Source organism: Notolepis coatsorum (assembly GCF_963971535.1).
Source record: "Notolepis coatsorum genome assembly, chromosome: 18".
NCBI classification, from domain to species: domain Eukaryota; kingdom Metazoa; phylum Chordata; class Actinopteri; order Aulopiformes; family Paralepididae; genus Notolepis; species Notolepis coatsorum.
Window position 1 is genome coordinate 7493014 of NC_140182.1, and position 14762 is coordinate 7507775.

At 41.4% G+C, this 14762-nt stretch overlaps 1 protein-coding gene across 1 annotated transcript in view; it reads right to left on the reverse strand.

The window, feature by feature from the left end:
- pdhx (pyruvate dehydrogenase complex component X) overlaps window positions 1-14762 on the reverse strand; it is a 126052-nt gene that overhangs the window by 50648 nt on the left and 60642 nt on the right. Inside the window, exon 5 of the mRNA XM_084334305.1 lies at window positions 7991-8089. Coding sequence (XP_084190431.1) covers window positions 7991-8089 — 99 coding nt within the window. The remainder of the gene's footprint in view (window positions 1-7990; window positions 8090-14762) is intronic.

Consider the following 14762-nt stretch of genomic DNA (forward strand, 5'->3'; position numbering starts at 1 on the left):
TTGTAATACTTAACGCACGGCGCCGCATGGTTCAAAGCCATTCAGAAGGTTTACTGAAGAGGAAGGCTGGTGATAAGTGGGTGTTTAATTAAAAAGGAAAAATATAATAAATGTAATTAAAAAGCAGAAAGATAAACAAACAAAAAGAGGATATTTGTTTCAGTTAGGCCTGTGTGTGTGTGTTCAATGCTCAAGTTTGTGTGTGCTTTTATCGTTGTGTCCAATGTGAGTAGCTGTTTTTCTGTTTCGTTTAATTAAAAGGAAAAATATATAATAAATGTAATTAAAAAGCAGAAAGATAAACAAACAAAAAGAGGATACTTGTTTCAGTTAGGCCTGTGTGTCTGTGTGTGCGTGTGCGTGTGTGTGTGTTCAATGCTCAAGTTTGTGTGTGCTTTTATCGTTGTGTCCAATGTGAGTAGCTGTTTTTCTGTTTCGTTTTTCTGGTTATTTTTACATTATTGTTACCTGTTGACCATTTAGAATAGAGACAGAGACAGAGACAGAGGAGAGAGAGACACAGAACAGAGACAGAGAGAGAGAGCATGAGAGAGAGAGAGAGCATGAGAGAGAGAGACAGAGAGACAGAGAGAGATAGACAGAGACAGAGATGCAGGGAATGGGTATCTCCCTTCCTACCAATAGGTCTGGGCTATTTTGTGATTGTGACCCCCTCACTGATTCTGGGACCTTTAGGGGGATTTAATTATTATTGTTATTATTTTTTTTTTTACATAATATGGAAGTACAGGTTCATACATAGGGAAGTAGGGGCGCCGACTTGACACCTTCTAGGCTGAGAGCAGCCCTGCCTTTGTTAGTCTAATGACCCCCGTTTCTACTATTTAAAACCAAGCCCGGGTCGATCAGAGCTTCCTACGCTCAGGTATGGTCACTTTCCCGCCTGATGCGCACTTTATGCTCTTTATGCTACGGATATATACACGTTTCTAAAGATATTAAGCTTTCTCTGCATATTTTCACACTGCCAACAAAGTAGCCTACAGGGGGGACCCTGATGTAAACAAGACAAACGTCTTTCTCAGGTCTGCATCCCCTCAACAATTGTGTGTATTGAGCTGTACTGTATTGTACCCATTCTGCAATCTGTTAAATAAAGTTTTCATTCATCCATTGTCTCGAAATGGAATGGTAGCCGTTATGACGAAACGTCTGACACCGGAGAGTGAAAGTACTCAGCCCCTCCCCTACGACTCAACTGTAGTTATTTAGACAGCAAGGGAAATCACACAGCCGGACAAGTTAACAATAATTAACACATTTACAAGTCGGATTAAATTATTTTATTTTTTTTACACTTTAACACACCTTATATTTATATTTATTGGTAAAGACATTTGCACTACAACTCATACCGCATTACACCTTACCCTAAAAATTGTACCTCATCCCATTTCTGCATTGTACTGTATATTGTATTGTAACTCAGTAACTTTTTCTACTCTGCATTGTATATTATGTATATTGAACACTTTTGTTTACGTACTTTTGACTTCTATTTTATACTTATCTATTTTTATCTAGCACACTCTCAGGAGCAAAACACAAAAAAGCATTTCATATAAAAGTATTGTGTATTTTTGTATGACAACTAATAAAGAAACTTGAACTTGAAACTTGATTTTGCAAATAAGGAAAACAGACATTTCTTTTTACCCAATTCTGAATCCTGCAACATTTTCGGCATTTCTGAAAAATCCTCTCCACCGAGATGAGATCTACTGCCATTATTTATCAGTTATACTTACTATGTACCACTGCAAAAAACATTTTTTAAATAAAGATTTGCACTAAGTTCTCTTTTACCTCCTATATTTATTTCAATCATACATTCATTTTTTTAGCCACTGTTTATACTGTATATATAGTCCTGTATAGTGTATGCACATCGTGTTCCATTATGTTACTTATGTTTATAGTGTCCTATATGTTACTTTATGTTTATATTAGATTTTTTTTTTATATACACCGTGGGAAGGGGGAAACGAAATTTCACTTCTCTGTATGTCTTGCACATTACGACAAGCGACAATAAAGCCGACTTTGACTTTGATGAGGCCGTTTTGACACCTTTTCGTCAAAGGTGTCCTGCCGCTCAAGGGAGCTCCGACCTCACCCTTCCTGTGTGAATTATGTAACAGTATATGATGTCATCGCTGGGTAATGTGGCCCCTGATGTTATTCATGCAGTCTATTGAGGGCCACACCAGAGCCAGGAGGGGGGGGGGGGGACTTCCCGGTTCTCAATGTTATCTAATGTGCCACATGACAAAGGCAGGAAGAGCAGGTCTATTCTGGCCTCCTTTGAAGGAACTGTGTTATGTGAAGCTGACTCTAACGTGTGGCAGGTCGCTCCGTCCTCATCCAGTGAAACCGCTCCAGTGAGGCAATTGTGCAATTGTTGTATTGTGGATCCCCATTAGTCTACACCCTATTGGGATTAAAGTGCAAAACTAACTTTCACCAATCTTCACTTAAAAATATTTTTATAATAATATATATATATAATATAAAAAGGTTACTCTTGATCAAACAAAGATGAATGTCCCTATTGGGATTAATAGTAGAAGATACATACCTTTTTTGTCTCTGTGCGTGCATTTAGCTTAGGGAATAGTCGCTCCGTTAGCGTAGCTTAGCTTCATCACTGGAAGTGGGGGAGAGTTAGAGCCTGATGTTCCCTACAGTGCCCTACAGTCACGAAATAAACTCCAAAACGTTCCTGTAAACATGTTGTGACCTGTGTATTTACCACGTGGAGAAATAAAAAATAATTGAATTAGACAATTACGTTTTCTAAGCAGATATACTCGGAACAATCTTTTGCCGAACGACTCCTATCTGAGCGCAGTCAGTGATTTCAACGTGAAGCCGTGTTTGTTTACATTCTCATTCATTCAAAGGATCCGAACCGATTGAAGTTTATGGATACCATGACTTAAAATTAGGGATGTCCGATATTATCGGCCTACCGATATTATCGGCCGATATCGGCATTAACATGTGATATCGGAAAATATCGGTATCGGTTTTCAATTTTTTTTATTTTTTTATTTTATTTTTTTTACATTTCCATATAAATGATGTCCGATATTATCGGCCTACCGATATTATCGGCCGATATCGGCATTAAAATGTGATATCGGTTGATATCGGTATCGGAAATTAAGAGTTGGACAATATCGGTATAGGTAAAAAAGCCAATATCGAGCATCCCTACTTAAAATTCTCTTACCTTGACGATTAAAAGCCTCCCCAATTTAGAAAACAGTAATCCAATGGCTGGTATTGATATACTACTAACTACTGCACGCTAACGGAGCTAACCGGACACTCAAGCAGATAACAAGAGCAATGACTTCCTTTCTGGGGGGTTTCAAAATAAAAGAGCGACGTCTATAGCAGCGGAATACGTTTATTTTGTACATTATCTAACGTTAACACGAACCTAAACTAACTTTAGGTTAGTTGTAACGTTAGTTTAGGTTCATGTTAACGTTAGATAATGTACAAAATAAACGTATTCCGCTGCTATAGACGTCGCTCTTTTATTTTGAAATCCCCCAGAAAGGAAGTCATTATATTAGCTTTAGTGTTAGCTCCGGTTAGCTCCGTTAGCGTGCAGTAGTTAGTAGTATATCAATAACAGCCATTGGATTACTGTTTTCTAAATTGGGGAGGCTTTTAATCGTCAAGGTAAGAGGATTTTAAGTCATGGTATCCATAAACTTCAATCGGTTCGGATCCTTTGAATGAATGAGAATGTAAACAAACACGGCTTCACTGACTGCGCCCAGAGAGGAGTCGTTCGGCAAAAAAAAATTCCGAGTATATCTGCTTAGAAAACGTAATTGTCGAATTCAATAATTTTTTATTTCTCCACGTGGTAAATACACAGGTCACAACATGTTTACAGGAATGTTTTGTTGTTGTATTTGGAGTGTATTTCGTGACTGTAGGGCACTGTAGGGAACGTCAGGCTCTAACCCTCCCCCACTTCCAGTGATGAAGCTAAGCTACGCTAACGGTGCAGGCGTTCCCTAAGCCTACTGCATGCACAGAGACAAAAAAGGTATGTATCTTCTTGTCTAACTCCAGGGAAGATGTTAAATAAGCGAATTTCCCAAAATGTTGGAGTTTTCCTTTAATATATTTAATTATTTAACCTCCCGGCAGCCGAGCTTGCCCACCCTCCCCAAAAAAATTTATGCATGTGCAAATTAAATGTTTTAATACCAATGTGCTATATTGATCCGTCTGTCAATGAAAATAATGGTAGGTATTACTGGCCGTCGGTTTATTCAAATGAGAACTTAACGTCAACTCTGTCCAACAAATGGACGAGTCATTGAAAATGAATTAGAAACAGACGTAGACGGCCAGACATGAAGTTGTCATGAGTTTATTAGTCATGGGACATTGCACATCACCGTGGCAACCCTACTAGTATCAACATTCACTGTAAAAAACTAATACAAAAAATCGTCAAAACCCACCTCTTCAACTTGGCCTTTAACCCCTAATTTCCCACTTTGAATGTTGTGTCTGTCCCACCATGTTTGTTATTTTTGTTTGTTTTCTCTCCCTATGTAAAGCGACCTTGGGTCTTATGAAAGGCGCTATATAAAACTAAGTTATTATTATTACTGTACACAAGCGTTTTTTTTTTTTTTTGTTTTTTTTTAATGAGCACACAGACAGTTTAAGTGTTTAACACTTTATTTCTGGTGCACTGACTGCTACTGTATCTCCAGAGACTATGGCTGCGTTCACACTGCAAACCCCAATCTGATTTATTTTCTCATTATGTGACTAAGACAGTGTGAACGCCACAAATCACATGGAATCAGATCTTTTCTATTCCGATTTGGACCACTTTCATAATGTGATCCTGAATCAGATACAGGTCTGATTTCTTTTGCAATGCGACCTCAGTCTGAACAGCGATTTCAGAATCCATGCGACTTTTACGTTACTCTAGAGATTGACATTCATCACAATTCTGCGCTGGTGGGAGTCACTCAGTGGATACAAACACGGAAGACAGCTGTGATGGAGGTGGTCAGTGGATACAGACATGAGGACAGCTGTGATGGAAGTGGTCAGTGGATACAGACATGAAGACAGCTGTGATGGAGGTGGTCAGTGGATACAGACACGGAAGACAGCTGTGATGGAGGTGGTCAGTGGATACAGACACGGAAGACAGCTGTGATGGAGGTGGTCAGTGGATACAGACATGAAGACAGCTGTGATGGAGGTGGTCAGTGGATACAGACATGAAGACAGCTGTGATGGAGGCGGTCAGTGGATACAGACATGAAGACAGCTGTGATGGAGGTGGTCAGTGGATACAGACATGAAGACAGCTGTGATGGAGGTGGTCAGTGGATACAGACATGAAGACAGCTGTGATGGAGGTGGTCAGTGGATACAGACATGAAGACAGCTGTGATGGAGGTGGTCAGTGGATACAGACATGAAGACAGCTGTGATGGAGGCGGTCAGTGGATACAGACATGAAGACAGCTGTGATGGGGGTGGTCAGCGGATACAGACATGAAGACAGCTGTGATGGAGGTGGTCAGTGGATACAGACATGAAGACAGCTGTGATGGAGGTGGTCAGTGGATACAGACATGAAGACAGCTGTGATGGAGGTGGTCAGTGGATACAGACATGAAGACAGCTGTGATGGAGGTGGTCAGTGGATACAAACATGAAGACAGCTGTGATGGAGGCGGTCAGTGGATACAGACATGAAGGGACAGGGAGGTGTTTAGCTCCGTGATGGAGGTGGTCAGTGGAAGGACAGGGAGGTGTTTAGCTCATAAGTATTTGATGCGACACATCTGTACACGCAAAACTTGAAAAGATGCCTCATAACCGCTTTTTGTTTGAAAGCTTATTGAAAGCAGAAACGTCTCTCTTTCACCCCCCCCCCCTCGCCCCCATTATCATCTGCTCACGAACTATCCGACCCCGAATATTAAACCATAAACTGTGACTCCGGTGTCCTCCATGTTTACATTCATCTTCATTATTGTTGATTTGCGGCAAGCGTGAGGTCCGTTCAGGAGCCGTGATCAGTTCACACCCTGGAATCTGATACTGGCTTGCAGTGTGAACGCAGCCTCCGTTAAGTGTGTATAATGGCAAAAATCACAGTGTCAATCAATCTATTCATTTCACGGACTACTAAAATATGAATATGAAATATGATTATTCTAAAGTCGTCACACGGGCAGGCGCCGTGAGACGAGGCTTCTCCGGAGCCTCCCTCCGCGGTTGCCATGGCGATGTTCCCGACACCGGGTCCGGTTCACGATCTTCTCGTACACAGCTTCTCTCTCTCTCTCTCTCTCTCTCCTCTCTCTCACACGCACGGAGAGACACATCCTCAAGTCACACGTCTCCAAAAACATATAGGCTGCGTTTCTATGGTCACCAGCGGTGCCCTGGAGACTGGGTTGCCATGGCGACAGCTGTGGCTTAATGAGATTCCCCGGCAGACGGGTAACGAGAGCATTCCATCAGGACGCCTAGCAACAGCAGGTGGCTATTAGAGCTCTCTCTCTGTGTGTGTGTGTGTGTGTGTGTGTGTGTGTGTGTGTGTGTGTGTGTGTGTGTGTGTGTGTGTGTGTGTGTGTGTGTGTGTGCGTGTGTGTGTGCGTGTGTGCGTTGATGGGAGTACAATTTCACAGCTTTTCTCGCGGTTTGCGAGAGCATCCTACATAACGGGGTTAAAGCGCGTGGCATTCTACCCCCCTTCCCAGTCACTATCTTTCACTAACGTACTGGGTCCTGCACTATATGCACCTCTTCCATTCACTCTGCCCACACGCCCAAAGACCGTTTGTTATCCCAACAATGCAGTTACAACAACATTGTGTAGCTAACCAGGGTCGTGCTCATAGGTGAAGTATTTCCAACGTTCACAATTCGAAACAAGACGTATCCAGACGTACAGAGTGACGTCAACTTGAAATCTGCAAGCACTCTACACGGACCTTTAAGGCCATGCGCTCAAAACCCACCTTTTCGCCATAAACAATCCATGAGTTTGTTTTTTTTGTATTGTAGTATGACTGGTGTAGTATGTCTGTCCGTTCTCTATCTGCTTGGTTGGACTGCATGTATTTTTTCTGTTTTCGTATTGTTCCTGTCTCTTTTGTTTCTCTTTCTCTCCCGGGATGCGCCCCGGGCCGATGTAACTATTGGTTGAGGGGCGCAATATAAATAAATGTATCATATCTTATCATATCAATGACGTGGCTCTTTGGCCTGCTCTTAGTTCTTAGAACCAACGAGGTTCTACACTTCCAAAAGTGAGGTCGAATGCAATGAAGCGAACTGTCATGTTCCGTGGTATGCAGGAATGGAACTCTCTTCCCAGACATGTTAAGCAGGAGAATAGTAAATGTCGTTTCAAAATCGTGGTAAAACAACATTTTCAACCAAAGAAATTGACATTCCCTAATAGATAGTGTGTACGTAAATGAAAATGTATGCGTCTGATAAAGAGATGGGTATATATGGATGAAAAGGCATGTGTCTGATAGGGATATATTATAAAAATATTGTATAATTGGCTGATATGAACATAGATAATGTATGTAAAAGCTAAATAGTATATTATGCTGTATTGTATTATGAATTAATAATGAGTAGGTATTATTGTATTGTATTATGAATTCATAAGGCGTATATATTGTTATATTGTATTATTTTATTGTTGTTTTAATTGTCTGTATGACATGTAAATGTTGTGAGTGTATAAGTCTGTAACTGTATTTTATGTGTTATGGACCCCAGGAAGAATAGCCCCAGCACTGCTGTGGCTAATGGGGATCCAAATAAACTTAAACTTAAACTGCAAACCGTCACTAAGCGCCAGCCCAGAAGCAGAATCAGAACCAGGTTATGTATGGGTGGAACAGAGGAGGTGTGAGTCACCACCAGTACTCACTCCTTGGTGACGAGTCCTCTCGGCCCGGTGGGCGTGGCCAGGCTGGGGTCCAGACCGAGCGTGTTCAGGATGTGTCTCGCCGCCGGGCTCAGACGTAACCTGTACAGAGCAGAAACAGAGGGGGGGGGGGGGGGGGGGGGGGCTAATTTAATGACCATGGAGTTCAGACGTGCCCTCTGCCCCCCTCTGGTCCCAGAAGCATCTTCTTAGGGCTCTGGGGCGATATGGCCTAAAAATAAAATCTCAGATTTGTTCACACCACATCCGATTTACGATTTTAATCGATTCTTTTCTCTTAAAATCTAGAAACGCCAAGGAAATCATTCAGTGCAAACCTAACTTTCACCAATCTTCACTTAAAAATAAATAAATAAAAAAATAAATATATATAAAATGTTACTCTTGATCAAACAAAGATAATGTCCCTATTGGGATTAATAGTGCAATAACTTGCTTTTTCACCAAACTTCACTTAAAACAAATAAAACGTGCCTATTGATCATCAAACAAGAATGAATTTAATAAAGTGCAAAATAAAATCTAACTAATCTATCACTGTGTAAAATAAAAGGTGACTCTTAAAGAAAAAAAAAGAAAAATAAACGATGAATCGAAATGAACGGTTTTCATTTTTAGAAATCGGCCTAAATCATTCATTCGAATTAATCGATTAATCGCCCAGCCCTACATCTTACAGACCCTCATCTGCACCTTTGTTTACACGGTTTATTTTTCTCATATTTTTGTATCGAGATCAAATCGTATTGCCTATATGTATGTCTTTCTACTATTACCCTGCCCATACCTGTACCCCCCCTCCCCCTTCCCCCATGCTGCCATGCTGTCGTGTTTATTTAATGTTCGCTATTGCCTAATTACAGTCTACTGAAGCCCTTATTACAGTCTACTGAAGCCGCCCTTATTACAGTCTACTGAAGCAGCCCTTATTACAGTCTACTGAAGCCCTTATTACAGTCTACTGAAGCCCTTATTACAGTCTACTGAAGCCCTTATTACAGTCTACTGAAGCCCTTATTACAGTCTACTGAAGCCCTTATTACAGTCTACTGAAGCCCTTATTACAGTCTACTGAAGCCCTTATCACAGTCTACTGAAGCCCTTATTACAGTCTACTGAAGCCCTTATCACAGTCTACTGAAGCCCTTATTACAGTCTACTGAAGCCCTTATTACAGTCTACTGAAGCCCTTATTACAGTCTACTGAAGCAGCCCTTATTACAGTCTACTGAAGCCCTGATTACAGTCTACTGAAGCCCTTATTACAGTCTACTGAAGCCCTTATCACAGTCTACTGAAGCCCTTATTACAGTCTACTGAAGCCCTTATCACAGTCTACTGAAGCCCTTATTACAGTCTACTGAAGCCCTTATTACAGTCTACTGAAGCCCTTATTACAGTCCACTGAAGCCCTTATTACAGTCTACTGAAGCCCTTATTACAGTCTACTGAAGCCCTTATTACAGTCTACTGAAGCCCTTATTACAGTCTACTGAAGCCCCTATTACAGTCTACTGAAGCCCTTATTACAGTCTACTGAAGCCCTTATCACAGTCTACTGAAGCCCTTATTACAGTCTACTGAAGCCCTTATTACAGTCTACTGAAGCCCTTATCACAGTCTACTGAAGCCCTTATCACAGTCTACTGAAGCCCTTATCACAGTCTACTGAAGCCCTTATTACAGTCTACTGAAGCCCTTATTACAGTCTACTGAAGCCCTTATTACAGTCTACTGAAGCAGCCCTTATTACAGTCTACTGAAGCCCTTATTACAGTCTACTGAAGCCCTTATTACAGTCTACTGAAGCCCTTATCACAGTCTACTGAAGCCCTTATTACAGTCTACTGAAGCCCTTATTACAGTCTACTGAAGCCCTCATTACAGTCTACTGAAGCCCTTATTACAGTCTACTGAAGCCCTTATTACAGTCTACTGAAGCAGCCCTTATTACAGTCTACTGAAGCCCTTATCACAGTCTACTGAAGCCCTTATTACAGTCTACTGAAGCCCTTATTACAGTCTACTGAAGCCCTTATTACAGTCTACTGAAGCAGCCCTTATTACAGTCTACTGAAGCCCTTATTACAGTCTACTGAAGCCCTTATCACAGTCTACTGAAGCCCTTATTACAGTCTACTGAAGCCCTTATTACAGTCTACTGAAGCCCTTATTACAGTCTACTGAAGCCCTTATTACAGTCTACTGAAGCCCTTATTACAGTCTACTGAAGCCCTTATTACAGTCTACTGAAGCAGCCCTTATTACAGTCTACTGAAGCCCTTATTACACTCTACTGAAGCCCTTATTACAGTCTACTGAAGCCCTTATTACAGTCTACTGAAGCCCTTATTACAGTCTACTGAAGCAGCCCTTATTACAGTCTACTGAAGCCCTTATTACAGTCTACTGAAGCAGCCCTTATTACAGTCTACTGAAGCCCTTATTACAGTCTACTGAAGCCCTTATTACAGTCTACTGAAGCCCTTATTACAGTCTACTGAAGCCCTTATTACAGTCTACTGAAGCCCTTATTACAGTCTACTGAAGCAGCCCTTATTACAGTCTACTGAAGCCCTTATTACAGTCTACTGAAGCCCTTATTACAGTCTACTGAAGCCCTCATTACAGTCTACTGAAGCCCTTATCACAGTCTACTGAAGCAGCCCTTATTACAGTCTACTGAAGCCCTTATTACAGTCTACTGAAGCCCTTATTACAGTCTACTGAAGCCCTTATTACAGTCTACTGAAGCCCTTATTACAGTCTACTGAAGCCCTTATTACAGTCTACTGAAGCCCTTATTACAGTCTACTGAAGCCCTTATCAGTCTACTGAAGCCCTTATTACAGTCTACTGAAGCAGCCCTTATTACAGTCTACTGAAGCCCTTATCACAGTCTACTGAAGCCCTTATCACAGTCTACTGAAGCCCTTATTACAGTCTACTGAAGCCCTTATCACAGTCTACTGAAGCCCTTATTACAGTCTACTGAAGCCCTTATCAGTCTACTGAAGCCCTTATTACAGTCTACTGAAGCCCTTATTACAGTCTACTGAAGCCCTTATTACAGTCTACTGAAGCCCTTATCACAGTCTACTGAAGCCCTTATTACAGTCTACTGAAGCCCTTATACAGTCTACTGAAGCAGCCCTTATCACAGTCTACTGAAGCAGCCCTTATTACAGTCTACTGAAGCCCTTATTACAGTCTACTGAAGCAGCCCTTATTACAGTCTACTGAAGCCCTTATTACAGTCTACTGAAGCCCTTATTACAGTCTACTGAAGCCCTTATTACAGTCTACTGAAGCAGCCCTTATTACAGTCTACTGAAGCCCTTATTACAGTCTACTGAAGCCCTTATTACAGTCTACTGAAGCCCTTATTACAGTCTACTGAAGCCCTTATTACAGTCTACTGAAGCCCGTATTACAGTCTACTGAAGCCCGTATTACAGTCTACTGAAGCCCTTATTACAGTCTACTGAAGCCCTTATTACAGTCTACTGAAGCCCTTATTACAGTCTACTGAAGCCCTTATCAGTCTACTGAAGCCCTTATTACAGTCTACTGAAGCCCTTATCAGTCTACTGAAGCCCTTATTACAGTCTACTGAAGCCCTTATTACAGTCTACTGAAGCCCTTATCACAGTCTACTGAAGCCCTTATTACAGTCTACTGAAGCCCTTATACAGTCTACTGAAGCAGCCCTTATCACAGTCTACTGAAGCCCTTATTACAGTCTACTGAAGCCCTTATTACAGTCTACTGAAGCCCTTATTACAGTCTACTTATGCACCATTTATGTTCAATAACAACAGGCCTTCACCAAAGCAACAACATCTAACCTCTCACCCCCTTCTTAATCTGATCCAGCTGCGGGGGGAAGAATCCGAGCGTGACTGTGGACTCAGCGTAAAAATGTGTTTGCATAATCAAATAGGCTCTGGCTTTGAAGGCATCTTGTTGCCGCTACTCTTCTGCTTCCTGCAGCAGTATTTATTGTGTCAATAGGGCAGGGAGGTGTAGTCTGACGTCACTGGTTGTTCCACCCGTATAGGGATTCATCATTGGGGAAATGGATCATCGGCTATTGTCACAATTCTGCCGCATGGAAATTGAAAAGCTTAAATTTTTGCACAAAATGAGTTCCCTTCTATACACTAACATTATTGTTTAAGCATTTTTAGGTTGAAATAAAAGTAGTTATAAGGTTTTTAATTTGTCGTTAAAAACGAACTACACTTACCAGTAGGCAGTAGAATGCCCGTCTTTCAGAGCTGTCGCCTACCGTACTTTTCTCACTATAAGCCGCACTGGACTATAAGCCGCAGGTGTTTTAATGTTTAATTACCATATGTAATTAACATTGGGACACAATACTGTCGGACAAATAACAAGAATTACCATATTTACAAGTTGTATTAAGTTTAGCAAATAAGGGAACAGATAAATAACATTTCAATGCAGTCAAAAAAGCAATATTTAGATTTTTACATTTTCGGGTTTGGTCATGTCGAGTCACATATAAGCCGCACCGTTATATAAGCCGCAGGGTCGAAAAATGGGGAAAAAAGGTGCGGCTTATAGTCCGAAAAGTACGGTAATCCCCGTCACGGCCAGGGGATACCAAGCTAGTAGGGGTGTAACGGTACACAAACACCACGGCTCGGTACGTATCTCGGTTTTGAAGTCACGGTTCGGTACGGGTTTTCGGTACAGTGGGGGAAAGTTTGGCTTTCCATGTTCCACTCAGGGGTGATGTAGTGTGCAGTAACTAATTGTACTTGTAGGGCTGTCAACAAATATTCTATATTGAAATTAATAATCGAAAAAAAGAATAGTAATTATATTAGATTGTCGTTGGTGGTTAACATACCGTTGTATTCGTTCGGTACGGTACACACTGAAACGGTTCGGTACGGATATATCTGGCTTCATAACATGTATGTGCCCGTCTCAGATTACTTTATAGTTTTTAAGGTGGCTTAGGGCTGGGCGTATAAAACGATAACTGTAACTGAGGGGTACAATTCCCTGACTGTATTGATAAGTATGGTATCATTAAACCACTACCGCTTTATGTACTTTAATTACTGGCCATACAGTACACAATATATGAATATGATGAACACTTCCCACAATGAAATCGGTTCCAGTCAAAGGTATTAATCAAGTATTTAATGGAGCAAAAGGTACATAGGATACTTTACATTATTCTTTGAATGCACTTGTAAGGCAAAGGAGTATGCGTAGGCAAATCAATAACGAATGTCCATTCTCTGGTTACGCAGGAGGTAATTATACAACCCGAATCTTAGGGAATTATATCTATGGTGCACTAGTAATCTAGCGGGAGATACTGGAAGGGGTTCCCACTGGTTGTAAGCCAGCAGGGGGGGTAGAAGATCTGTCGGTAGTAGGACGTCTGGTCAACGATGACTAGGGAGACTTCAGGTACAGAAGCCGGTGCAGTAGCCTCTTGATCCACAGACGAATACAGCTTGGTTCTCTTGTAGACTGTAGCTCCACAGGGAAGAAAGCTAGTCGGCCTCAGGCTCTCTGGGCGCCGACTCGACTTGACTCCTCTCGGGGTAAATCCAACACGTGCAGGCATCGACGATTATCCGCTCCATAAATCACAGGACCAAAGCAAATATATTCCAGCCGCAAAGGGCTATGTAGTCGTCGGGTAGATTAATCCAGTGTACATGTCCATACGGCTCTCGTCTAGGTCTCCTCGGGTGAAAGCGCCATGTGGTCGGCCCAGCCTGGACAAGAACTCTAGCTAATACGAGAAAGCGTTGGAGATGCTGGTCACTGTAGAACTTTAACCGCACGATACACTATACACAAATAGACTATTATTTACCTAATAGAAACTATGTCGCACTCGACGGTATAGCGCCAAACTCTGACAATTCAGTTATTAATTCGCACGCGGTCTCGATGCTCTATTCTGAGGCCAAACAGGCCATACTTCACCGCACGTTGTATCGTGGGTGAGGCTTCAACTTATCGGTAACATACTAAGGACGAAGGGTACGGAGGTAAGGGGCTAAGGGGCTTCTACATTCACCTGCGCCATATTTATACGCACGGTGAACAAACTAGTTCCACTCTCATTTCTGTCGCGTATCCCTGGGCAAGGGCGGGCATGTCCAGACACATCTTGACGGTGACTTTGAACCTGGCTCCGGAGGCCGGTCCCTGGCGCCGGTGGACCGCTGTCCAATAGGAGAATGGAATATTATGGTCTGGGCTAAAGGGATATTCCGTGTATATGTACAAGGAATATACAGGGGATATCAAACGATATACAAATACCATGCATATCAATAAATAAATATATATATTCGGTTTAATCTGATCCTTTGTAACAATAACGATAATTAATTTTATGTCTTCTACATGCACGTGTAATGTATGTATGTTTACTTTATAGTTTGTATGTCTTCTACAAGTACGTGTATGTCTCAGATTACTTTATAGAGTTTTTATGTCTTCTACATGTACATGTGTATGTCTCCGTTTACTTTATAGTTTTTATGTCTTCTACATGTACACGTGTATGTCTCCGTTTACTTTATAGTTTTTATGTTTTCTACATGTACATGTGTGTCTCTGTTTACTTTATATAGTTTTAAGGTGTCTTCTACATACACGTGTATATATATATATATATATATTTGTATGTGTATATATATTAGTGGTGCACGATATATCGGCCGCTGATATAATATCGGGCGATACG